Consider the following 25,089-nt stretch of genomic DNA (forward strand, 5'->3'; position numbering starts at 1 on the left):
CTGGGAGCAGCCAAACTTTAGCCCCGCCTACATCATTTTCTAGCGGGAAGTTCATTCTGACCAGACATTCTGACATTCTGACCAGAATCGTGAGGATGACGTAGTCAGGCTAGTATTAGTGATGATGTGGTGAAGAATAACATGTTTATTTTCATTGCACTGGACGCATTATCAGTGAAAACGTGACATGAGCTGAACACAGAGGATATGAAAGGTGAAAGTATTGGCCATCGATCAGGCAGAAATCATCACATCAGCAAATCAATCTATCAAACATTCGTTCATTAATTCTGCTATTCATGGGTTTCATCAGGTCCCTTTCCACAGGTGTATTAATCAAGCTCCATGCATTCTGCAAGCTGCAAATAATCAAGGTGCTTGATTTAATACACCTCTGGAAAACCATGAATATGCATGAAAGGCTGTTCAGGTACCTCATTTGCTTCCAGTGGAGCCAGGTGTGTTTGAACCTGCCGCTACTGTCAATGTAATTAGTGTCTACACGTACCCGCTCGGTTGCTGCACCTAGTGAATCAACACGTTACGATGTAAATGGATTTATGTGTGTTAGAGTTATTATTGGGCAAACCATATCTTCAATGTTGGAGTGAACATGTAAGGAGCAACATATAACAGAAGATGCCGTTAGAACATAGTTAACGCTCCAGTTAACAGTTAGGTACAGTACCTAAACAGCCGTTCCATGCATAGGCTATTCATTCATTCATTCCCCTGTAAGTCTTACCAACTGAACTTAAAAAGAGGGCATTGCAAAGTATACATGTTTCCTTTAATATTCATGTTGCTAATCGGATGAATGGGTTTAGAGACATTTAGTGATCACAGTGGTGTGTAATGGAGGTGGATCTGGCACAGAGGGTCCGCACTAGTACTGATAGCATTAAGAAGCTCTTTTTTTAAATCAGATTGAGATTGTAGTGTCAATTCAAACTAAGGCTTTGCTATGATCATAAAACACAATCTTTGTAGCAGCGGTTGTTGACCGCACTGAACCGCATTTCCCTTTTTGCTTTGTGAACAACAATAACTGCACACAGGAGTCTTGAGATGGAGGAGGAGCCTGATTATAAACTTGATTGAAATACCTGATTAATTTCCCTCAGATAGATAACAGCACATGGGCAGAGCATGAAAAGTCCCTACTGTGACGGCAACAAAGGGGCAAAGCAGGATTTCAGTCTTGCATACGTTGTGGGGGGAAGAAAACAGGTGGTGTTGGGGGAGGGGAGGGGAGGGGTTGGTTTTCAAAATGGCCGCTGGACCATGGCCACTAGTACAAGGAATTCCTTCATTATGCACTGTACTGGGGGTTTCAGAGTTCCTCCAACATTGACCTGCTGTTCAGATCCAAATCTCTCCGATGTTCAGCAATCACCTCTACCAACTCCATCTAAGGACCTAACCCAACTCCCACGGCTCTGTAAGGGTCTTTGCTCAGCGGTCTCCTTCTCTCCTCTCATGTCTCGTCTTCCCAAACCCTTCGATGGTTTAGTCCCACTCCTCCTCGTCTCGGTCCGGGTTGTCTTCTCTGGGTGGCTCCTGAAACTGAATGTTGGCCAGCATGTCTCTCATTGCCACCATTAGACGGTTCACTTCCTGGTTTAGCTCTCTACCTGCACGTGCCACTTCCTGGTTGTCTTCGGGTCTTATCCCACCCTGTGACCAAGAGAAAACAAAACAGGTGAAGAACATGACGGTGTGAGGTCATCCTGTCACTTCACTGGAAGAGAAAGACGCAGAGAATAAAAGATCACTGATTAAATTCCCACAAGTACACATGACATCCATTCCGCTGTTCTGCACCTTGCTTTGAGTAAAAGAATCAGCTGAATGGATAAGTATAGCTATCCTTAGAATAACAAAGTTCCATCAGTACAACATGAGCCGTCATGCGGATGACCACACAAGAACACTCATCAAATAGGACGCATCTGGGCACGGACATTTTGGTCCGTTTGCGGCGCAAACACTTCCTACGTGCCTAATTGAATTCTACGACAAACGTAAAACCTTAGCACTCTAGGATCAAGTTGGAAGGGGCCCAGAATCTCCCTCCAAATAAGAATTCTTTGCTAAAATGGTTTGTCGTCAGGTCAGGTGGTCAGAGACAAAGATGCGTTCTTTAGTCTGTTCAGCACATTAAGGCCAGAAATCTGCTCTTCTATGCCAGTACAATCCACTCATCTATTTTTGTCTGAGGGGCATAATGGTGTACACACACTTTGGATGTAACCATGGAGATTTATAGAGCACAAGTCAATGTGCTCTTAAATAATTCGGACCTTCTGGCCATGCAGTACGGGTATGATATTGTAAATGTTCCATTGACGTCACCGTAGAATTTTTATGGCATATTTATTGCATGGGTTGTTGTAAGAGTCGTTTGGAGGACAACAAAGTCAACAATGCTGAAAAGTGTGTTTGTGTCCGTGATGCTCCACTGACCTCCAATGATCTCCAGGGTGCACTTATTACCCATTCATTACCCAGTCACTGAACAGGTGCATCACTATTACATAACCTACAGCTTCTCATTAGACATCTACAGTATAATGCATCTTGAGGTGTATCTGTTGTGGTCTGTGGTTGTGACACATGAAGTAACCCATCATGAATCTTTATGGGGGTGAGTCTGAGTTAACACACCACTTTCTGGGGGTGTCATGGGCGTAACGCAATGACAGATGAGACAAGTTGCCTGCTTGAAAACTCCAGTGAAATGCTAACCAAGTGGGATGTACAGTTATGGTGAGATAACTGGAACCAATTGCCTTGACTTTGTATAATTAAAGGCGCTTTAAGCGATGCTGGGTCACTTCTTGATGTTCAAACAAAACAGAGAGGTAGCACGCTACTCCCTCCCACTTTCTCCTGCACAACTGAAACTCTCCTAAACTCACATCTCATTGATGATTTGCTGGGATAGTTTATGTTTTTATGGTCCAGAAGGGCCCAGGTTGTTTCTGTTGCCATTTTGGAGCCTGGGCTGTGTTTTTGTTGCCGTTTTTGGAGCCTGAGACTGTGTTTCTTGACAGTGTATTCAGGGCACAGGCAGCAAGCAGATGGTGAGGTGATGTTTGCTGTAAGTGACAAAAAACCTGCATTGATGCTCATTGCAATCCAATTACCCATTGGCGTGGCAGTGTAATATTTTTTCTGCATTCAAATTCCACGTAACGCTCCAAAAATGCCATGTGGACAACTTCTCTTCTTTTTAAGTGTCATAACGTCCACCAAAAAGTGGTGAATATGTGTCTGGCTCAAAGAGACTATTCATTTATTTATTGAGAGTACTTATTTATTGCCTTTTTCTTTTATTCTTTCCTTCTCTTTTTTATTCTCTTTTAAAAAGCGTATTTTATGCCTGACTTTTATTCTTGTTATTTCTATTTTATTATGTATTGTAAAGCACTTTGTGATTTTATCTGTGAAAAGCGCTATACAAATAAAAAAAACTTACTTACTTACTTACTAACTGTACTACATCCCATCCAAATCAAATGTGGAAATGGAGCATCTCAGAAACCTCAGTGATAGCACTTAATTTAATCTCAAGATTAAAGCTAAGGAAAAGACGGATCAGACGGAAAAAAACCCCGAATTCAATCAATTTTCCCTTTGAATGGCAACACAGCCTGTTGCTTCTCTTAGATAAGCGATCTTTTCCACTTCTTGCCCTGGGCTTCTGCTTGACTGTCTCCAGTTGACCTCTAACACTGCCTCAGATGATGTCTGTACATCCCGTTTCAACAATGCATGCATTTGAACACACATTTATCCACACATAACACGGGGGCCTGTGAACCAAACACCCGGTCAGACATGAGCAGCGAGATGCAGGATACAGTTCTAAAACGCCTTCATTAAGAACAACCTGAAACATACCCGTACAAGTCAAATATAAAAGAGGGCAATTACGTGACTTATGGTCACTATGAGGGATGGGAAGACAGAGCACAGCCCCTGGCATTCCATGATCAAAGCCACAGTCAAGATTTATAACCATGGAAGTGGACTTGAGATTGACCAAAAGGCTGATGGATTCAGTAGTCTAGCTCAAAGAGGCTCAGAGTAAAGCAGCAGTATGAGGGGAGGAGGGAAGGAGGGAGAGACAGAGAAAGAGAGAGAGAGAGACAGAGGGCTATGGCTTGAGGGACACAAATGCCAACAAAACAATCAAACTCCTTGTAAACGTGTGATTATAAATAGAAAATAGTTTTGTTGCTTTTTTTCTATTATGTACTTGGGTTTTGGCAATACTGTTTCAGCAATATGCATGCAACAAAGACTAAATAACACTGAATTAAATCTAGAATATAGAATAAATATAGAATTGTGTGAGATAGATAGACAGACAGGTAGATAGATAGATAGATAGATAGATAGATGGGTAGATAGATAGATAGATAGATAGATAGAGAATTGTCTTCTTTACAAACTCATGTCTCCAGAAAGGTCTTTCCTCTCACCTGCAGGTTGAAATTTGGCAGCAGAGAACGAAAGAAGAGTGACAGGGTGCTTTCATTTGAAGCTCCACCATTTTGTCTATTGGCAAAGACAGAGAAGTAGACATTAAATGCATAATAGAAAAAATCTTCACAATGATCCATACAGTAGATCCACTAATTGAAGTTGGGGAGGGCTTACCTCTCTGGTCGACTGTACGACGCCACCGAATCCAGAGGGGGCAGAGGGTCAAAGCCCATCACCGGTTGCGTGGTCACTTCCTGGGGCCGAGGAGAATAGCAACACAATCAACGACATTTAAGAAAGACACACTCATCTTCTCTGCAGCATGAGAGTAGGTTTGAAATTTACACAGATTACACAAAATTGAAATTTGAGCCAGTAAATCACAAAGGGTGAACTTTAATTGTGCAGCTAGTGATTCTGACCCAATCGAATCATACACTGTATGACCAAATGATCAAATCGTAATATTGTGAAATCACATTTAGATATTTTCCTCTAATTGTTCAGTTTTACTCAAGAGCTTTGACTGCACATCTGCAAACTTCAGATGACAAACATTTGGATATTTAAAAACACACACACACACACACACACACACACACACACACACACACTCAAGAAAACCAATACCCTGCAGAGTGCATCACTTTTCACGCGCTAGGATCACTTCTCACTCACTACATTATTGTACAACCTCCAGTAAATGCAACTCCTCCTGGATTTTATACACTGTGGTAAACCATAGCAACCATAGCCCTGTGCATTATCTGGATAGCCAGGAAGCGTATCAAATGTCTAGGAACAAACAAAGATAAATACCACTAATTTGCTCCAAACAGTGAACACAGCCATTACAGCTCAGCATCAGTGGGGCAGCAAAGACCATTTAGGAGGCATGACGGCAGGTAACTGGCAAAACTGGTATAGAGTATATAAATGCTTAAGTATAGAAATTAAATATTGTAGAAATAACAGACCCCTAATGGATCTTAGGGCACTCATGTGTTCAGTCGAAAGATTTAAACATTCTACCCAGCAGAGGTTGGCAAATTATTGGAGATTCGTCCATGATTGAAAGGTCTGTGATAGCAGTAAGTGAAGGTTACAGCCCAGCGTAGAATACTCACCAGAGGCAGAGTGGCCGTAGCCTCCTTGATCTCAGACAATATAACGTGCCGATGAATGTTTCTTGGGGCGCTTTGGTACCTCGTCTTTCTCCTGTCAAAAACACCAGATACGTACGCAGATATATAACACATGCAGGGACATGTGGAACTTAGTAGCACTGATTAAGTACAACTACCATGTTGTTTTAGAAGTTGTACAATGCATCTTTTAAGAAAAATACACACCCTCCGTTAGCGTTCTCTGAAAAATGCTTAATACCTCGAGTGTGAGAGTCAGGCACTATTTTTGCAGATAAAACAAAAAGCCCATTTGTCATAGAGAGGGCAATGACGAACACTAGTCTATATCTTGAGATATGTAAAGCAGTTTCTATCCTCAAGCAAACATGAAGATTTGTCCTAAGACCATGTGTATTACCCTGCACTGACCGAATGAACCTTTGAACTTACATAAATATGCCAGAATGAAATTGATTAATAAAACGTGTTAAAACATTTAATTATCTAATTGTTGACTGAAACATCAAGGCTCATAATATTAAGATCAATATTCTATCTGCTTTAAGGTCCTCAACATACAGTTCCACCAAAATCCCAACCATGATTAAATGTGACTAAATATTTTTGTTTGCTTGGTTTTCGAATGAGGGGAAAAAGGCAAGGCAAATCGAGAGTAAACCATGGGAATGATTTTCCCTCCTCTGAACTCAGATACTCATCTCTGCTCTACCACCAAGGCTCTGAGGATTGGGAAAGCACATCGTGGAGACCGAATTGACAGAAGAGTAATTCTATGTCCACCTCCTTGACCCTTGGATTTATTTTCTATTCATTTATGTGAACAACTTTATTGTGGCCAAAAAATAGCATGAAAAATGGTCTGCCCCTGTCTTCTTTGGTTATTGAGATATTTCTGCCGTAATTTTGCACAAACTGCAAAAAAAGGGTGTTGCTAAAAAGTTCCTGAAATCATAACTTCTAAAGAATTCATGCAAAATACTTAGAATTTTTTTAGTGATTGTTCCACTGACTCTACTGAACGTCTTTAACTTCAGAAAGGAACTGGAATGCTAACATCCACAGCACGAAATGCATGGAATGACCCAGAATCTGAACTGAAAACAAGCGCCCTTCTGTCTGCAGACACGTAAACATTGTAAACGTGATCAGGTGGTTTCACTGTCTCCCGTGGTCTATGCGGAGTCATGGGCCCAACCCCTGCTACACGTTAAGTAACACACTCCATAGATACTTGCATGCTGTGCTCCTACAGAGGTTGTCTTCGGAACTGAACCAGCTTAAGTAACCTTGGCTTTGATAATAACTCTATAGATTCCATTTCAGTCTTTAAAAGGCGGTAGGTCCTGCCCTCGGTCTCCACTAACAATGTAAAGAGGACAACATGCCGCAGCGTAATTGACTAGAACAAAGTGGCCAGTATGCCGAGCGACTGCGCTGCCCCTGATCAGAGTGTCATATGACTTTCATTTACTTGATTTAACAGCTAGAAACATTGCCAAATTGCCACAGGCCAGTGACAGCAGATGAGCAGGTCTAAGCAGCTGCAAGTAAAACACTCATTGTCCTTCTCATAATGCAATTTGACCAGGAACTATGAAATACACTGTCCACATAAAGGACTGATATAAGAGACTGATGTAAGAGATGCTTTGTGATATATTTGGAGGCTGGCAAGGTATTGCAGGTGAGCACTAGAGAGGAATGCTAGATATGATGGAATGTGAGGTTGTGTCCTTATGAAAGAGGTGCCGTTAGGCCCATAATTATTCCCTCATGCCAAATCTTGATTCAATCTCTTTTGTTTGACCACCAAAACACATACATTTACATTTGTAGCACCATGTATCGTCTTTTGTCTTGTGCTCATGTCATTTCCAGACAGAGGGAACCCATTGGTGAACTACAAATGCACTATGAAAATACAATTCGGCATGGATATGAATAACAATGTGTTAAACTGTATTTTTCTAAAACAAATAGCTCTGGTCCTTGATTGTGATTGGCTGAATCGTGTTCGATGCCATTGTAAAACCCAAAACAAACATACATGTTGACCGCATTTCATTCTACTGTATAGGAAAACGCTACCAAAACGTACACAAAAGTTGGAGTAGCTTTGTATGTTGCGATGTTGCTTAACAACCATTCAGATGGAGGAAATGTATTTCTTGGCGGAAAAATTATTATCTATGAATACATCGTTACATTTCTCATTGCTGTGCCTTTGTTTCATGAAATCTTGCCAGATAGATGAAGTAACCGTTTTAGAGAATAATAAGCCACATGAGACCTTTGCTGTTCGAAAATCAGAGATAACTGCGGCCTCTTGGGGCTTATTGCTTAAATGTATACATATGTGTGTGTGTGTGTGTGTGTGTGTGTGTGTGTGTCACGCACTTGTTGAGGCAGTCCTCCACCAAGGGGTCCTGAGCGTCCACCCTGCGGAGTACATCCCCCACGTTGCCCTCCAGCCAGAGCAGCACGGGCGCCTCCTTCCACAGCGCGTGATTGCGGCCCACATACAGCGCCACCAGCTGAGCCAGCGCCGGGGACTGACTGAGGATCAGAGAGAAAGAGAGGGAGAGAGATATTATTATTACTATTATTATTATTATTATTGTATGTGTGTGTGTGTGTGTGTGTGTGTATGAGTGAAAGTGTCCTCATGTTCTATTATTTTATTATTATTATTATTATTCTCCATAGTCCATGTCAATTGTTGTTATAATGTCTAATTAATATTTGATGTAACTACTGCTTTGCCAACATTGTAACACTTATAGTCATGCCAATAAAGCTCTATGAATTGAATTGAATTGAATTGAATTGAGAGAGAGAGAGAGAGAGAGAGAGAGAGAGAGAGAGAGAGAGAGAAAGAGAGAGGACCAGGGAAAGAAAGTAGAGAGAGAGAGAACCAGGGAAAGACAGTAGACAGAAAGAGAAAAAGAGGATGAAGAAAGTCATATAATCAATTAACAAGATGATCAATTAAAACAGTGAGATTGAGGAGAACAGAAGGAACACAGGGAACAAAAACAAATGATAGTAATGGGCATGAACGTGGCGCGGATGTTAGCATGACATCCTGTTTAGTCACAGCTGGTATTCTTTAACCTTCTTTATCTTTTCTGAAGTTATGAGGCATGCATAATGCACAAGACTTACAGCAAAGTACAAAGAATGACCCTTTCCCAGAACAAAACAACGTGCCAGTGCTTTGTTGCACACTCTGCCATCTCCCATATTTTCATTTGATCATGAGAACCCGTGTTTAATTATCACTAGCATGTCAGAACACTTCCTCAGAGTCGGACATCACTTAAGAGTAGCGGGAGATTCCACAGTCATTCTCGCCTCAGTTGTAATACCATTATCCTCATAAACAGCCCTTATATTGTCATAAGTGAAATGCCTACGCCCATAAAATGAGATTACGCTTATCTGATTCAGAAGGTACAACAATCTCTCGAGTCTAGAGAGGATGACTGAAGGTATTTCTGAAAATAGTATAATAATAATACTTAAAGTACTATTTTCCTTACCCCATCTGACTCTGAGGGCCAAAAAATGCATGTGAGGAGACTGCAGAGTCTGGCTGTACTGATAGCAAGTCCAGAAGAGGCATCAGCGCTGTAAATCACACACAGACAAACACACACACACACACACACACACACACACACACACACACGTTATACAAGGTACATGTAACTGTCCTGAACATGATCATATAACCAGCAAAGGAACATTCAATCAAAGAATGATGTAGGTAATCAATACTTATACAACTTTGGGCCTCATACAGTAAGTAAATTCACAATTATATCTGCCAATCCTATGTGGCATTTGGAAGTGTAAATTGTAAATGTTTAAATGAAACACAAAAAAACGTGTCCCTCAAAATGCATGGCAACAGCAACCTAAGCATCAAGAGGTGTGTGTGTGTGTGTGTGTGTGTGTGTGTGTGTGTGTGTGTGTGTTTACAGTGTACAGTGTGTGTGTGTGTGTGTGTGTGTGTGTGTGTGTGTGTGTGTGTGTGTTTACAGTGTACAGTGTGTGTGTGTGTGTGTGTGTGTGTGTGTGTGTGTGTGTGTGCATGTTTACAGCGTGCAGTGTGTGTGTGTGTTTACAGCGTGCAGTGTGTGTGTGTGTGTGTGTGTTTACAGTGTACCGTGTGTGTCTGTGCGTGTCTCACCTCCAGGGAACATAATGAGAGCGCCCTGCAGCAGCTTGTCACTCTTCTGCCTGAGCTTCAGGCTCTCGTCTGTGGGGCAGTCCTCCTGCAGGCTGAGCTGGAAGTAGCTGAGCGCCACTGAGAAGGCAAAGTTGGGCAGCTGGGACAGGTTCCTGTGGACCTGAGACCAGCACAGAGAGCACAGAAGATCACAAAACTTTATGAAGATCATTTTATCAACACCGTCTCAGGTGACTCTGTGAGTAAGAGTGTGCTTACTGTGTGAGTAAGAGTGTGTGTGTGTGAGTGTGAGTGAATGAAAGAAAGAAAGAAAGAAAGAAAGAAAGAAAAAGAGACAGAGGTAAACAGATAAACAGACAGACTGACAAATGAAACTGCATCCATGAGTGTTACCTCCCACTCCTCGTAGAGCCGGATGAGGGGGCTGTACTCGCGGCAGCGCAGGCAGAGGAAGTCCACCAGCAGCAGCATGCAGAGGGGGTCGTTATCAGGGTCCAGACTGCAGGCCAGACCAACAGAGCGCACTCAGCAGGCCTCACACTCACAACACAAGTCTGCTCACTTATTTCTATTGTGTATCCTACTAAGTACTTGATCTTACTGTATGCTACTTTATTATCCCACTTAACGTGTTTATCCTTGGGAACTTGTGGATTTGAGTGTGGTATAGGAGAGCTTTTGTGTGTGTGAGAGTGTATGTGTGATTTGTCTCTTGTATATTGTGTTTCTGTGTGCTTACCTAAGGACCCCCCTTCGAAAATGAGATGTATCATCTCAAGGGGTTTATCCTAACAAATAAACTTACTCACAACTACTGACAGCAGGGCAAACCTCCATGCCACGATTAAATCCATTATTATGTTGCAGCTTCGACTTGCACTTGAAAACTATGCATTCAATTATATTTCATTTATACTGTTGTGACTACTGCTGCACTGATTGTAACAATGCATTCCTTTATTTATTCTATCGATTATCGCTGGTCCTGAGTAACACATTTTGTTCTTTCACGTGTCTAACACGTGTTGAATGACGCTAAAGTAAAGAAGAATCCATAGAAAAGGATTTGTTGTTTTTCATGGCAATAAAAACATGAGGCAGAAGGGGAGGGGGGAGTTAGGTACCTCAGGATGAGTTTGCAGTACTCCAGAGCGGTCCTGGGACAGCCTCTCTTCTCCAGGAACATCATGTGCTTATACACGGCCAAGTAGAACGCCCTGTGACAGAGGAACCGGGAAGAACTCAGAACTCAGAGGGAGAGTGTGAACAGAGACCAACTTTTCTGGGGGTAAATGAGAGTATAGTCTGAAAACATATTACTAAGAAATAACAAGATATAAACTTCAAGACAGAAAAACCAAAATACCAATACATAGTAGGATAATACTATATTAATAATATATTCAATTATATTCCACCCAGAACAGATGTGCTAAGTGTGAGCGTGTGCAAGCGTGTGTGTGTGTGTGTGTGTGTGTGTGTGTGTGTGTGTGTGTGTGTGTGTGTGTGTGTGTCGTAGGCACACACCTATTCTCTGGTCTCAAGTAGTCAAGGCGGCTGGTTCCTGATGTAAGACTGAAGACAGGATGGAAAGCACACTCAAAGCTGTAGAGGGCCCGTTCTAGAGACACACACACACAGAGAGAGAGAGAGAGAGAGAGAGAGAGAGAGAGAGAGACAGAGAGAGAGAGAGAGAGAGAGAGAATCAGGGAAAGAAGATAGAGAGAAGAGACAGAAAATAGTACTCATTATTATGAGTAGTTACAAATATTGTATTCTGGTTTTAACTCGGTGGTATACAGCAGTTAGATTATTCAAAAGACACAAAAGAAAAAAAACAAAGATCTCTGTAACATCTTGCAGCAACCCATTCAAGAACAGCTTTCAAGAACTAAGTTACAAACATCAAGCCCACACAAAACAATAGGGCAATAGAGAACTACAGTGGGTACGGGTTGAGAATGCACCTTCTCCCGCGGGACTCCCGAAGAGATCCCGCAGGCCGTCAAGCCGATTTTTTTCGAGGCTAAGGCAATGTACCCAAACAACCACCAGGTGGCAGAAAGTTTCATCCCGCATTTCAAAATGATGAAGATCGCATATCCGTCAATAGTCGACTCCTTAATCTCATTTAATCATTACAATGAAGGTGATGACTGGCGAAATTATTCAAACGACGTTTCAATGAACCATTGTTGAAATGAATGAAAATGGTTATAGAAAATCGCCTACAGCCTAACACCGACACAGCTGATTCTTTGATTGATTCTAAGCTGTTTTGATGTAGGGGATGGGTAAACTGGCGCGCTACAAACATGCTACCAATCAAATGTAATATTAGTAGGACTAGCCTACTTAGACACTTTAGTCATAGGCAACGTTGCCATGTTAATTTGGGCTAGAAGTGCTTGCTTGTGGTGGCGCTCCTGTCCGCTGCTTCTCCCGAATTGTGTGGCAAATTTGTCAGTAATCAGCTTAAATGTCAAATCATATTTATTTCTCTTTGTCGCCATGGTATTGGGGGAAACGCGGAGAAACGAGAGGGTCAGTGTATTTTTTCTTTGCGTTTCGTTATAAGAAATATATAAGTAATAGTTAGTCTTCTTCCGTATTGAACAGATACGGGACGCTCTTTGTTCCGTATTTTAAGGAACTACTCAATGCACACACACTACAATGAAAAACACACAAAGAAATCACTAAACATATAGCCTACAACCTAATGACACTTTAATGCAGCGTTTCTCAAACTATGGGCCGCGAAACGTGGAGACTGCTGCTGGTCCGCGAGACATGGAGTGAAATTAGGTCCGGTGATCTGATAATTTGCTGCGCAATTGACCAAGCGGACCGACAGAAAAAGAAAGCAAACGTTGCTGCGGAAATGCTTGCTAATTTGATGTGTTTAAACATAGAGCCATACAATTAGGTGTGGCTGTTATTATGACAATTTTCGAGCATAACTGCGTGTCCATAGCTCAGTGACAGGTGTTAATAGCCTTGCCATAAGCACTGCTGCAGGTGCTTCTTTTATTATGCGGTTAGAGCATAAGCGCTTACTCATATAGACTATAACTCAGGGACAGGTGCAAAACCACCAACTGGGATGGATCGAAGGGCAAGCAAGCACTGCCACACAACGTGTCAACACTAAACAGAAAGTTTCCTACGATGGGGAGAAGTGGCCGCAAGGACTGCATCGATAAGATCAACGAATAGGCTACAGTAATGTTTGACATATCCCCACTCGGCGGTAGGCCTAGGCCTATTTAACTTTTTTTTTTTTCAAACAATGTGCCATTCCGACATGAGGTCATTAATAGGCTATTAATGTCATAACTATAGGCTATCATTAGGCTTACTGTGCATGGCTGTAGGCAGCTATGTTTAGAGCGAACGTTTCAACTATGTTTGCCATGGTAGACAAAAACACTCAAATAAAACAATAGCCTAACAAATAACTGCATGCGTAATGGACACGGCTCTATATCCTAAATAATTTTCGAGGTTCGCCATTTGGTAATATGACCTATCCTTACTGACAATAATTTAGATTGAGCACAACTAAAGTTGCACGAAGGCAAAATACAGTCCTAAAAGCCTATTCTATATAGCCTGGCCAATATTGTAGATGTGCAAAAGCAGCATTTGCGTGCGTGCTTGCCGGTGAGGTGTAGCCTACAAAAATGAGCATAACATCTGATTATTAAAGTATGGCTGTAGGATATAGGCTAGAGAAGAGTTGGTTTAAATTTCAAGTGTAGTAAAAACGTTTGTGCACATCCCCGGTCAAGGTGCAGAACAAGACTAGGCTAAATCATAAAAAAATGGAAAAAGGTTCGCACACTTGAAATCCTTCTTTTTTGATTTTATTTTATTTTCTTTATCACAAAGGAATGACGTTTCGACCGTGTGGTCTTCTTCAGATTAAAATTCAAGTACGTGCGCTATTTAACCCCTCGAGACCGACTGCAGTCTGCTGACACAGCCAGACGACTCTCCCAACCCATTCATTCGTTTTGGCCGATATAACCCATTCATTCGTTTTGTGCGTATATAGATTCCTGCATGCTGCATTACCGTGACCCTTAGCCTACCTTGTGGATGATTTTTTCTCATTGGAATACAGCAGGACAGAATGCCTTTTATCTAACAAACGCAAAAGCTGAGATTGTTGCAAGGACTAGGCTACTCAACAAACTTGTTTTTCGTTTCTGGGAGATCTCGTTATCGTTTTGGATTGTCGGATTTTTATACTTATTGTTTGGACTTATGGACAATGCACTTTGAGGGGTGGTTGTTAGTGCTTTACAAAGCTTTGTGTTAATAAGTGTCGGTCCTCCTATCCTTCAGCTCACTGCGCGATGCAGTTGCGCATAGTGGCCACGAAGTCATTAACTGTTTATGACACAATACATGATATTTGTGTTTTTCGTTTATTAGATTTAATGCATGTTTGAAATGTAAACAGGCCTTCAGTCCGTTAACTTAAGGCCTTCTTTTGCATGGGGTTGCTCGCATGTAACCTAGGCTATTATGTGCGTAGTGGCTGCATACTCTTTATTATAATAAGAGGCAAATTGTTACAGGACAACTTAAACTGACTTCCCCAATGCTTCCCCGCAGCACATTACATTTTAATATAGGCTAATATAGGATGAATAAAGTCTATGCTTGCTATATTAAATCCAGTAGCCTAATAATTCTATGTGCCACGTCTTTTCACGATTTCGCAAGTGATGTAGTAGGCTTTAAACATCGACAAACGTCTGTGAGACTACCCATTTCATGAAGAGCAATTGTCTTGTGCGATCATTCCCCCTCCCCCACACTTGTCTAACCAGTTCACTAGACATTATAGCCTACCTATATGCGGCATTGAGGACGATTGCCCCCCTTCCCCCTCTCTCTAGACAGACACTTCCTGACACTAGGGCTCGGGATCATGACATCAAAACTTCGCGGGCACAGCCACATTGGCAGCTTCACTCCTTAGTTTACTATGGATTACTATGGATTTACTCCCGCCTTTTAGTGTGTTCCTGTTACTTAGTTTTTGCCTTCTTGGTAGTATGTTGCTGTGTAGTGGGGTGTAACAGTGCAACCCACGATCGCACGAGGAAAAGAATAAATCGCTACTATATTTCTGCTTCTTGTCTTGTGCATCTGAATGAATGGATATTACGTTCAGTGCGCTACCAAATGGCGGCGATATTCCTAGAATGCAAGGCGTGTGCCCGAGTCCTATTATGTAAATGTAAAATGTGTGTGTGTGTGTGTGTGTGTGTGTGTGTGCGCTGAACCACGAATTCACATATTAACTTTTCTTTTCAGCAGACATCGCAATCATAAAAAAATCGCAAAACGCTTTAATAAAATAAAGCCTCTTGTCTTAATGGGTTCCGGAGGTTGGTAGAGTGAGTTTTGAACCCCGGTCGCTGACGTATGATTAAGAAGCTTCAACCAGTTACGCCACAGTTCGAGTGTCAATCTCTTCGCACTCAGCCAACAAATATAAAGGATTCAGTCAGTCGAGTTCATTTATTCGCGGCATGCACTTGAAACGCCGATCAAAAGTTCTGACATGTTAAACTGACGTTAGTCATTAATTCACCACATGATAAAATGCTGTTATATTGACGCACAGTAGCCCACGGTAGTCTATGTCTATCTCTGAATCAACATGAACATGCATACCGAGATCCATATATTCTAAGTTGCTAGAAACTTCTTTTGCGGAGCTAGGCCTACTAGTCGATGGTTAATGAATCACCCTCACTGCCCTATCGCATATCTGACCATCCATTGTTACAATGTTACAAAATGCGCGATCTTCTCCATGCATGTAGCCTACGGTTATAAGTAAAGTGACATGATAGGCATGTAGGCCTATTAAAGATATTTATGTTAAATACATTTTATTTTCAGTTGTCAAAAGTGGTGGGGACAAAATCTGTGATAAAGTGCTGGGTAAGCTACCCAGCGTCGCCGGTTAAAATGAACATGCCTCCGTTTTAAAATAGCCTATAGGCCTACACATTTCTAAGTATTCCTTGCATAAATGTAGCCTAAATGTCTATCTTGTCCATCTCTTTCGTCTTCGCCTTGACAATAATAGCCTATTCACGGAAATGCGGTCTTGTAACCGTAATGAATTAATGAATTAATCTAAGGTTGCCTATATCGAGTCTTTCAGGTTGAATTGAAGGCTTCTAAAACCATTTTCATTAACTTCAACAATGGTTTATTGAAACGTCGTTTGATTATAATTTCGCCAGTCATCACCTTCATTTTAATGATTAAATGAGACGGATATGCGGAGCATTTCTCTCCCTCTCCATTGACCAAAACGTTGCTCTGGCATCTCTGCTGGACTGACTGAGTTATAGGCTACGTCGAGTGAGAGAGCCAGCTGTGCGGTACGCTGTAAAACATTCGAAAACTCTGAAACTGCAATCTGACATGCCGACCGTGATGTCTCTGTTCTCCGCTTGTCGCCAGCGCGGTGTCTTCGGGTTTTTCCGTGTTTTCCGGTATGAGCCGAACCTTCATTTTATTAAGGCGGTCTTATGTTGCCCCCTTGCGGTTGCAGTTTTAATTAAAGTCCCGATGCTTCGGGAGTCCCGATGTGCGGGAAAGAAAGGAGCATTCTCAACCCGTACCATCTGTAGCAACTCCATGTATGGCTCTTACATAATTATAGAGCACAGGCTAACATTAATCTCAACTAATTTATCTCCTCGATTAATCTCCATTTCCTCTTACACATACAGGCCAGGGTCAAGCATATGCTCCATAGCAGACAGTCAACCTTCATTTTCTATCTGTCTCTATCTGTCTGTAAGAGATAATGAAATTTCCTTGAGCCTGGGTGCCAAGCCTTTGGATTAATCAGATTAGCTAACAATCTACCAGCACTGGCCCACACAGCTGTATGGCAGCTCCACGCCATGTCAACTGAGAATAATTTTCTACTTAAATTCGTTAAATGAGGAATCTCTGGTGCGGTGGTGCCTATACAGCTTTTGGGGTTAGATTCTCAACAAACATACGCTCCTTCTGAAGTATTTTGGGTGCAGAACAATTTATCGAGAATCTGCCTTTAAACGGAATTCCCTCCAGGGGTTGTGGCAAGAGGCTGTTCTCAGATCTACTGCATGTAAAACAAATAGTATTTGGTAGAACTGGTAATGAGTTTGGCCTTTTCAGAAACTCTGACCCCTGGAGACAGCTCTGTAAACAGTTCCATGTTGTCAATGTGCACTGCTCTGTTAGTCATGTAAACACATTGCTTGTGAGCCTAATTACTGACTGACACAAATCAAAGTTGTGTAAGTTTAAATAAATTGCATAAGACTCTAATTGTATCATAGTTTTAACGTGGGGTAATAACCATTTTAACAACTTCACAAGTTGTGCAATAGGTCCTGACCTAGACCATTTTTGTGTAACCAATGGATAACATAGTTTACATTCATACAAGATGACCCACTGAACTGCCTGACTTAATTTTGCACAGCACAAAGTTTGAGTCTGGAGTAACTCGCCAGGCCCACATCAGTTTCAAGGATAAATGGCCCTGAGCCGGAGAGAAGCCATACTATAACATACGTAAGTCGCTTACGATAAAATCGTCTATGTAAATGTGCAAATGTTAATACTAACCAATCAGATCCCTGGCCATCTCCTGGTCCTCCTGGATGCGGCAGACATCAGACAGCTGAAGCAGCGAGTCGATGTGGTAAGGGTTGAGCTGCAGCAGGACCTATGGGCACACATAATAATCCTGGGCTAAGAATACCGGTAAAGACCATTCTAGAACTATAGGATATTTTACAACATATGGCACAATGTGTAACTTTCTTGTTCTAAAAACATTCAATCCTAGGAGCAAGAAAAGTATATTATTTCTAATTCTATTAATCTTGTTTGCTTCAGATGTTTCAATACAAATAAAAAAAAATATATATATGACTGCCTGACACAGACAGAGAATTCACAGCAAGACTGAAATAACATGATCTATACAGAGTAGTATATTAGTAGTAGAACCAACAGGAGTAGGTAAGCCTATAAGTCACTAGTATAGAGTTGAAGCTATTAACATAGATTATGAATTAATTTATTAATGTCTTTATAGAAATCACCAAAAAAATAGGGCTGGTGGGTAAAGTAAGTGAACCCTTGGAGTAAATTACTGATTGAACCTGCATGGGAGCAAATAAGCTCAACCAAGTGCTCTTGACAACTGTGAATCTGATCAGGCACAAAGTTCAGGAGGCATTGTAGCTAATTCTTCCTTCGGTACAGCCATATTCTTAGGATGTCTGGTGTGAACGGCTTTGTTGAGGTCATTCCACAGCATACCTATTGGTCTGGGTTCTAACTGGGCTACTCCAAAAGGTGCTTTTTCTTTTGTAAAGCAATTCTGTGTGGATTTCCTTCTATGTTTAGGGTAACTGCTGCATGACCCAATGTTTACTGAGCTTTAATTGACTTGAGAGTCTCCCTTTCATTATCCTGTTGGAATATTGAGAAACATGGGAGTTATTTTTTTTCTCTCTTGGTGATGGAAAGATGTCTAGTCCCCGAGACAACAAAGCATCATGATGCGTCCCCCACTGTACTTCAGCGCTTAGGTTATCTTTTGACTACCTGACAGAGCGGCCACAGTTTGTCAGACTGAAGGACTGCCTCTCCAACACTGTAATCAGCAGCACAGGTGCTCCACAGGGAACGGTGCTCTCTCCAGTCCTGTTCACCCTTTACACGTCTGACTTCTGCTACAACACGGAGTCATGTCACATGCAGAAGTTTTCAGACGATACTGCAATTGTGGGATGTATCAGGGATGGGCAGGAGGAGGAATACAGGAGCCTGGTGGAGGACTTTGTGCAATGGTGCAGACTCAACCACCTACAACTCAACACGACCAAGACCAAGGAGATGGTGGTAGATTTCAGGAGGTCTAAGCCTGCTCTGCTGCCAGTCACCATTGAGGAGGTCAATGTGGAGGTGGTGAACACATACAAGTACCTGGGCGTACATCTGGACGATAAACTGGACTGGTCAGTCAACACTGAAGCAATATACAAGAAAGGGCAGAGCAGGCTGTACTTCCTGAGGAGGCTGCGCTCCTTCAATGTCTGCAGCAAGCTCCTCTGGATGTTTTACCAGTCTGTTGTTGCCAGCGTCCTCTTCTATGCTGTGGCATGCTGGGGAGGAAGCACTAGGAAGAGGGATGCTGGGCGACTAGACAGGCTGGTAAGGAAGGCTGGCTCTGTTGTGGGAGCTGATCTGGAGTGCATCACTTCAGTATCAGACAAAAGGACCCTGAACAAGCTACACAGCATCCTGGACAATGACTGTCATCCACTCTACAGCACTATCATACAGCAGAAGAGCTTGATCAGCTGGAGACTACGCTCCATGACATGCACAACAGACAGACTGAGAAAGTCATTTGTACCCAGGGCCATACAACTGTACAATGCTTCACTGAAGGGAAAAGGAGAGTTGGACTTCTATGCATAGTACATCTGCACCTCCACCCTCTTATACACTTACATGGCATGGCTTACATGTCTACCCTCATGTCTAACTCTTATATTATTACTATGTTAAGTTTATTTTAATTGTCCATATATTTATATTAGTACTGTTATTATTATTACTATGCTTACATTTTGTACTGTACATATTTATTACTGGTCACTAGAATTTAATCTTGCACTGTTGCACTGTTGGACTTATTTGCACTACCAACTTGACACACACCTCAGACTGGATCACAGTACCAATCCTCAGTACATTCATGCATACCTTATCTATAGTATTCTACTGCTCCTTTAGTCATGTTGATTGTTGATTTGCTTTTTAATTTTCCTGTTTACATTGTTTACATTGTACTGTGTGTTGTGTGTGGTGTCTTAAGCTGCTGGGACCTTGAATTTCCCCTTGGGGATCAATAAAGTATCTATCTATCTATCTATCTATCTATCTCTTTTAGTGGTTCCATTTTGATGCCATAAAGTGCTCCCCTAGAAATCCAGAGTTCTCGCAAGAGCACAATTTGAATTGTGTCCACATTGTGTTGGTGTCCACGAGCAACGATGCACGTTACGTTTACCGCAATCATCTGCGGTTACCAATCAAATTGGTGTATCTGATATAGGCGGGCCAGGGTCGAGCTAAACTGATGACGACAGCGCTACAACTTTTGTTTTTGGTCGTAGTGTTGTCCAATTGCGTCGAAGTCCAGAATCAGTCAGAGTAAACATTGGTTGTATTATCCAATTGCGTGCAGTGAGATTTTCAAATGCACGCTTGGTGCCGCCCCTCGAGTTGGCCCATTTTCATTATTCATGGTCAGACCCTTTAATCTGAAAGATTCCAAGGTCTGATTTACTACCAGGCTAATAAAGTGCTGTTTGTTCTTTCCAAATAATTCAAACTATGCTTCATCAGTCAACAAACTATGTTCCCAGTAGCACTGTGGTGTGTCAACATGCCCTTTGGGAGATTTTTTTCAGAGAGCATTGCTTCCACTGTGGTGTCCAGCTATGGTCAGCCTCCATGTTCAATGTTTTACTGATGGTGAACATATCAACAGAGACCAGTTCCAATTTTAACTTTTCTTTACCTCTTGGCAGAGTGCCGGTTCCAGCTTTCTAAAGACCAATTCTTTGTTATAGGTCTTCTGAGATATTTTTCTTGCAAGGCATGGTTCACATCACATTATGATTCTCATTACCAGACCCCAAACCAAAATGTTTATGCTTTGTATTGGTAAAAGTTCAAACTTGTTTCATAGAACTCTATATTTGTCAACTGATGCTAATATGCTTTTGTTGCAGCCATCAGATTTGGGGTTCATTTATTTTTTCCAAACACTTTTATGAAAGTTCGTATGATGCATTCAATATGGAAAAAAACAATGCAATAAGTTCTGTGTTGTTAGCTAAAACAGGCTGTGTTTGTTCATCATTGTAACTCAGATGAAGATCAGACAATATTTTAAGACATTAAACCTTTTTCCACTTTGGTTGAGAATAGCCCTACACTCTTCTAAAAAAAATAGCTACTTACCACTATGTTGTTAGGATCCATGGACTCAACAGCATCCAGGAATTTAAACTGAACCTGCTGATAGTCTCGATTGTGCTCAAATGTGAAGTACTGTAGACCATTTCTGCTCTCCAGAAGAGACATACAAATTCCTGCAAAAAAGAACTAAGTGTGAAAACAACATAAAGGGTTACAAGAATCACATCCCGTTACAACATCAGTATATTAAGCTCTGAAAAGGGCTTGCACATTGCCTTCACACAAACACATTAGTTGTTTTTGCATTGGCTTGGTTCAAGATTAGTTTCTCAAAATGTAAATTCACAGCTAAGCTATTCCTACTTCGATCAGTGGCCGTTATAACAGCATGCAATCAGCAATTAGCTTTCTGCTGGGAGACACTAAGCACGCTGTGAGGTTACAGTCTCTGCTCTTGTCTCTGAAACACAGTGCATCCATCCGGTTCACAGGCCCCACATCAATACTTCCTTTCATACGTCGTCTTGACTCCGGGTAGCACGGGTCCTCGTTTCGAGAGTGAAGAATCAGAGAGTATTTTATAAGAAAATTCACAGGTCTCCAATATCAAAGCATCCATTGACAGACGAGCCCTTTTGCAATCAGTCGATCTATGGGACTATATTCACCAGCATTGTTTCAAGAATCCTCGGGTGTGCAGGCCCTGTAGTGTGTGCTGCTGGCAAATTCAACCAACTACAGTACTTGTCCAAAACAGCTCTACTAGGCCTCAATGAGACACTGTATAAAAGTCCTGAAAGTGTTCCCAACTCATGGGAGTGGTGTATGGGAGTATGACCTCTGGGGTGTTTAAGCAACAGTACAAGCCAAGTACAGGGAGGGAAATGTCTATGTCCAGTTACACCTAGCCGCGGATGAGCCGGCTTTCAGTCAAAAAAGGGCTTAAGACTCAGCCAATGCTCACTGTGCCTGATACAGAAAATGTCAACATGATTCCTCCATTTATGGAGCTCACCTGGTTTGCTGAAGCGGGGCCAGGTGTCTTTGGGGAACGTCATCCAGGTGCTTCTGTGAAACTGCCTCTGTCTTTGCCTGGGTCTTTTACAAGAGCAGGAAGACAATCAGCGAACACATAATAAATAAATACTGACTTAACAATGGACCATATTACTGAAAAGTAATAAATGATTAAATAATTGACCAACCTTTGGTCTCCTAGAACAGCTCTGGCTCCAAAATACCTTTTCAGCTCTGTTTCAGGATTCAGATTCCTAAGACAAAGCAGAGGCATTTGGAATAGTTCAGTCACACTGTAGCCAGGGAGCCATACAAACCCAAACTGGGGTTGAATACATTCAGAATCTGAATTTGAACCTGAATCACGTTGTGTGCAACAATTCCTCTAAGCGGTTCTAAAAATGACTGTAAACAACAGTGCCGTGGGGCTTATTGTGTAATTACAAACTCCGAGAAGTCTATTTTGATTTCAAGGAACTGTGAATATTTCTACATAACTGCCCCATTCTTTCTAATTGCACATTTACCAGTCAGTATAAATGCCAATGCCCACTGGCAGCATATGACGAGCATCAAGTGACGCCAAAGTTTAGAGCTCCATAACTTTTAACAGAGCACAGTCCTATGTTTTTAAAATTGTTCTATGTCTTGAGCGGTAATTCCATAGACACGAATGTCACTGCTACTAGGCGTTGGCCTCACGTGGGTTCACTCACTCACCGATGCTCCACATACAGTACAGGCCTGCTGTCGAACGCGACCCCGTCATCATTCTGATGGGAGAGCCCATTCGTCTTCTCGATGGTCTCCAGGATTGCATCGATATCATCTCCGGCTCCATCCTCCTGTGATGCAGAGTGATCAGTGTCATGCAGACCAGAAAAAAAACAGACACAGCAAACTTTGTGAGACGGTAAAAGCGAGGGCACCACATCTTCACCTGAGGCTCTGCAGTCGGGGCTTTCTTCTTTTTCTTTTTCTTCTTTTTCTTTTTGGTCACCTCACCATCGTTGTTCTGATAAACACAGTAAGAAGTAAGTGAGACGCTCTAATGTAAGCTTGTTATTGTTCCTTCAGAATCTTTTCACGAAGATAGTCTGGACATGCAAATTCTGTTCCAGGTGTTTGTGTAGTAGCTATGTTATATCACCAAAGCTAACAGACCCAGTAGCAATATGATTAATTATTGAAGTCAAAAAGCACATAGGCTACAAAATACAATACCACTGTATATGACAACCAACGACTTAACAAAATCAATAGTAGGGGCATTCATTGGCATGTAGACTAGCTTACTTCTGTGAGTTGTTTATCTCTCTCATCTGTTTCATTTTTAGACACTTCGGGTTCTACTTGTTGTTTGACCCCACTGTCCTCATCAGTCAGACCTTTCTCCACCTCGTTGTCAGCATCGCCTATCTGCAAGCAGTTGTGCATCGGATGGCGTAGCGTTACACATCAAGTTTTTATCAAAGAATACATATGTGACAAATACAGGAAAGTGTTACAGTAATACACAGAGGCATGGATATGTTATATTTGCTATCCATACACCTATCAATTACTTTTACAGCTAACAAACGTGCGTGTTGTAAACCTTTTAGTTACACTAACATACCAGTCCGTTGACGTAACATTACAGATTACTAGCTCACTGTCAGCTAGCCTAGAATAGCTAATAGTTAGCAAGAAGGCTAACCAGAAGTTGTGAGTTGACAGTGACAGTAGCACAGACGACATCTTTGCTATAATGATCTGACACTATGTTGGCATGGATAAAGAAGAACTTTAAGATAACTTGCCAGTTCATAAATATTACTGATGTTTTTCTGGGCTTTGTTTTTCTTAGCTTTCCGGTTGTTCTTCTTAGCAGGCTGCAAGACAGCTTCACACTGCTCATTCTCCTCCTCCTCCTCCTCCTCCTCCTCTGGCAATTCTGCTGTTTGTGCTTCGTTCAATTTAAGATCTTCGATGCTCAGTTCCTCCTGTCCCCTCTGTTTGCCTTTGAGTCTCCGCAAAGCACGAGTCGACATGGTGTGGTGATAGCTGTCCACACAGCTGGGACTCAGTAGCTGACATGGAGCTATGGCAGCAAGCTTGGCCACGACAGTAAGACAAACCTGATTGGACGTTGAAGAGGAAACTCTTTCACTTTTAAAGGAAATGACGTCACTTCATCCTCCAAACTTATTTTAAAGTTACAGTGATATTTTTTTTATTTTCAAAAGTAAAAACCCTAGCACGACTCCTTCTTTGTGCTCTAAATCCAGTCTCCAAATGCTCTCTGCTAAAATAGGATAATAGAATCATTACATGATTCTACTACCCCCCACATAAATAAGCCTGACTTGAGACTGGCACGAGAGGTGTTTTGAGGCCACAGATTGGGATTACAACATGGTTCTATGACTGACTTCATAAGAGAGCATTTGATTCTTCTGTATTGACTTTTACTCACCAGGACAATTAAGCTACTATGCCTCCCCCAAAAGCCCTGATATCACCAGTGGCCTGAGGGGGGCGCTATGCAGGAGGAAGAGAACCTACTGTATGCCATCAACAGTAACAGCTTCACTCATGCAGCAGCACTGAGTGGGTCATATTTCCAGATTCCTTTAGCCTTTAACATGATCTAGCCTAAAGGATACAGGTCAGTCTAGATTCCTCCACAATCTCCTGGTCACCTGACAGTTACTGTAGATCACAGTTTATGTGACTGAGGGGATGAGGTCTGAGCAGGTGGTTAGCAAAGGAGCAGTGCAGGGGACTGAATTTACACCTTTCCTCTTCACACTGTTTATATCTCACACTTCCAGTGAGAATCATCATATCAGTGACTAGTTGTAAGGCGTGTCAGTGTTGGAGAGTGGGCACCATGAGACCTAGTGGGCAGCTTTGTGGTGTGATGAAGCGTAGGACTATAGGCTCTCAAATGTGACCAGAACTAAGGAGGTAGTGGAGTACAAAGCCATCGATATCTCATGAGATATCGATGGCTTTGGTGGAGTATAATAGGTCCAAGACTAAGATTCAACCCCATTTCCATCCTAGGAGAAGAGGTGGAGCCATTAGGCCTAACAATGTGTCTGTATCTCAAACCACCCCGCACACTTCAAATAGTGCAGATATTTGGACAATAACCATTGAAAAGTCGGCACTACAGATGTAAGCACTCAGTGCACAATAGCA

At 41.9% G+C, this 25,089-nt stretch overlaps 1 protein-coding gene across 1 annotated transcript; it reads right to left on the reverse strand.

The window, feature by feature from the left end:
* Positions 1 to 773: 773 nt before the first annotated feature.
* tcf25 (transcription factor 25 (basic helix-loop-helix)) lies at positions 774 to 24,021 on the reverse strand. Its single transcript, XM_062549053.1, has 18 exons — positions 23,703 to 24,021; positions 23,197 to 23,319; positions 22,841 to 22,915; positions 22,621 to 22,745; positions 22,089 to 22,154; positions 21,899 to 21,981; positions 20,926 to 21,056; positions 17,503 to 17,602; positions 11,365 to 11,458; positions 10,962 to 11,054; positions 10,231 to 10,336; positions 9,838 to 9,997; positions 9,185 to 9,272; positions 8,040 to 8,198; positions 5,622 to 5,712; positions 4,669 to 4,748; positions 4,491 to 4,566; positions 774 to 1,677 (listed from the first exon to the last, which is right to left on the reverse strand). The coding sequence occupies exons 1-18, from the start codon at positions 23,931 to 23,933 to the stop codon at positions 1,510 to 1,512; spliced, it is 2,049 nt and encodes a 682-aa protein (XP_062405037.1). The 5' UTR covers positions 23,934 to 24,021; the 3' UTR covers positions 774 to 1,509.
* Positions 24,022 to 25,089: the final 1,068 nt, after the last annotated feature.

Source organism: Sardina pilchardus, chromosome 11 (assembly GCF_963854185.1).
Source record: "Sardina pilchardus chromosome 11, fSarPil1.1, whole genome shotgun sequence".
Lineage (NCBI taxonomy): Eukaryota > Metazoa > Chordata > Actinopteri > Clupeiformes > Clupeidae > Sardina > Sardina pilchardus.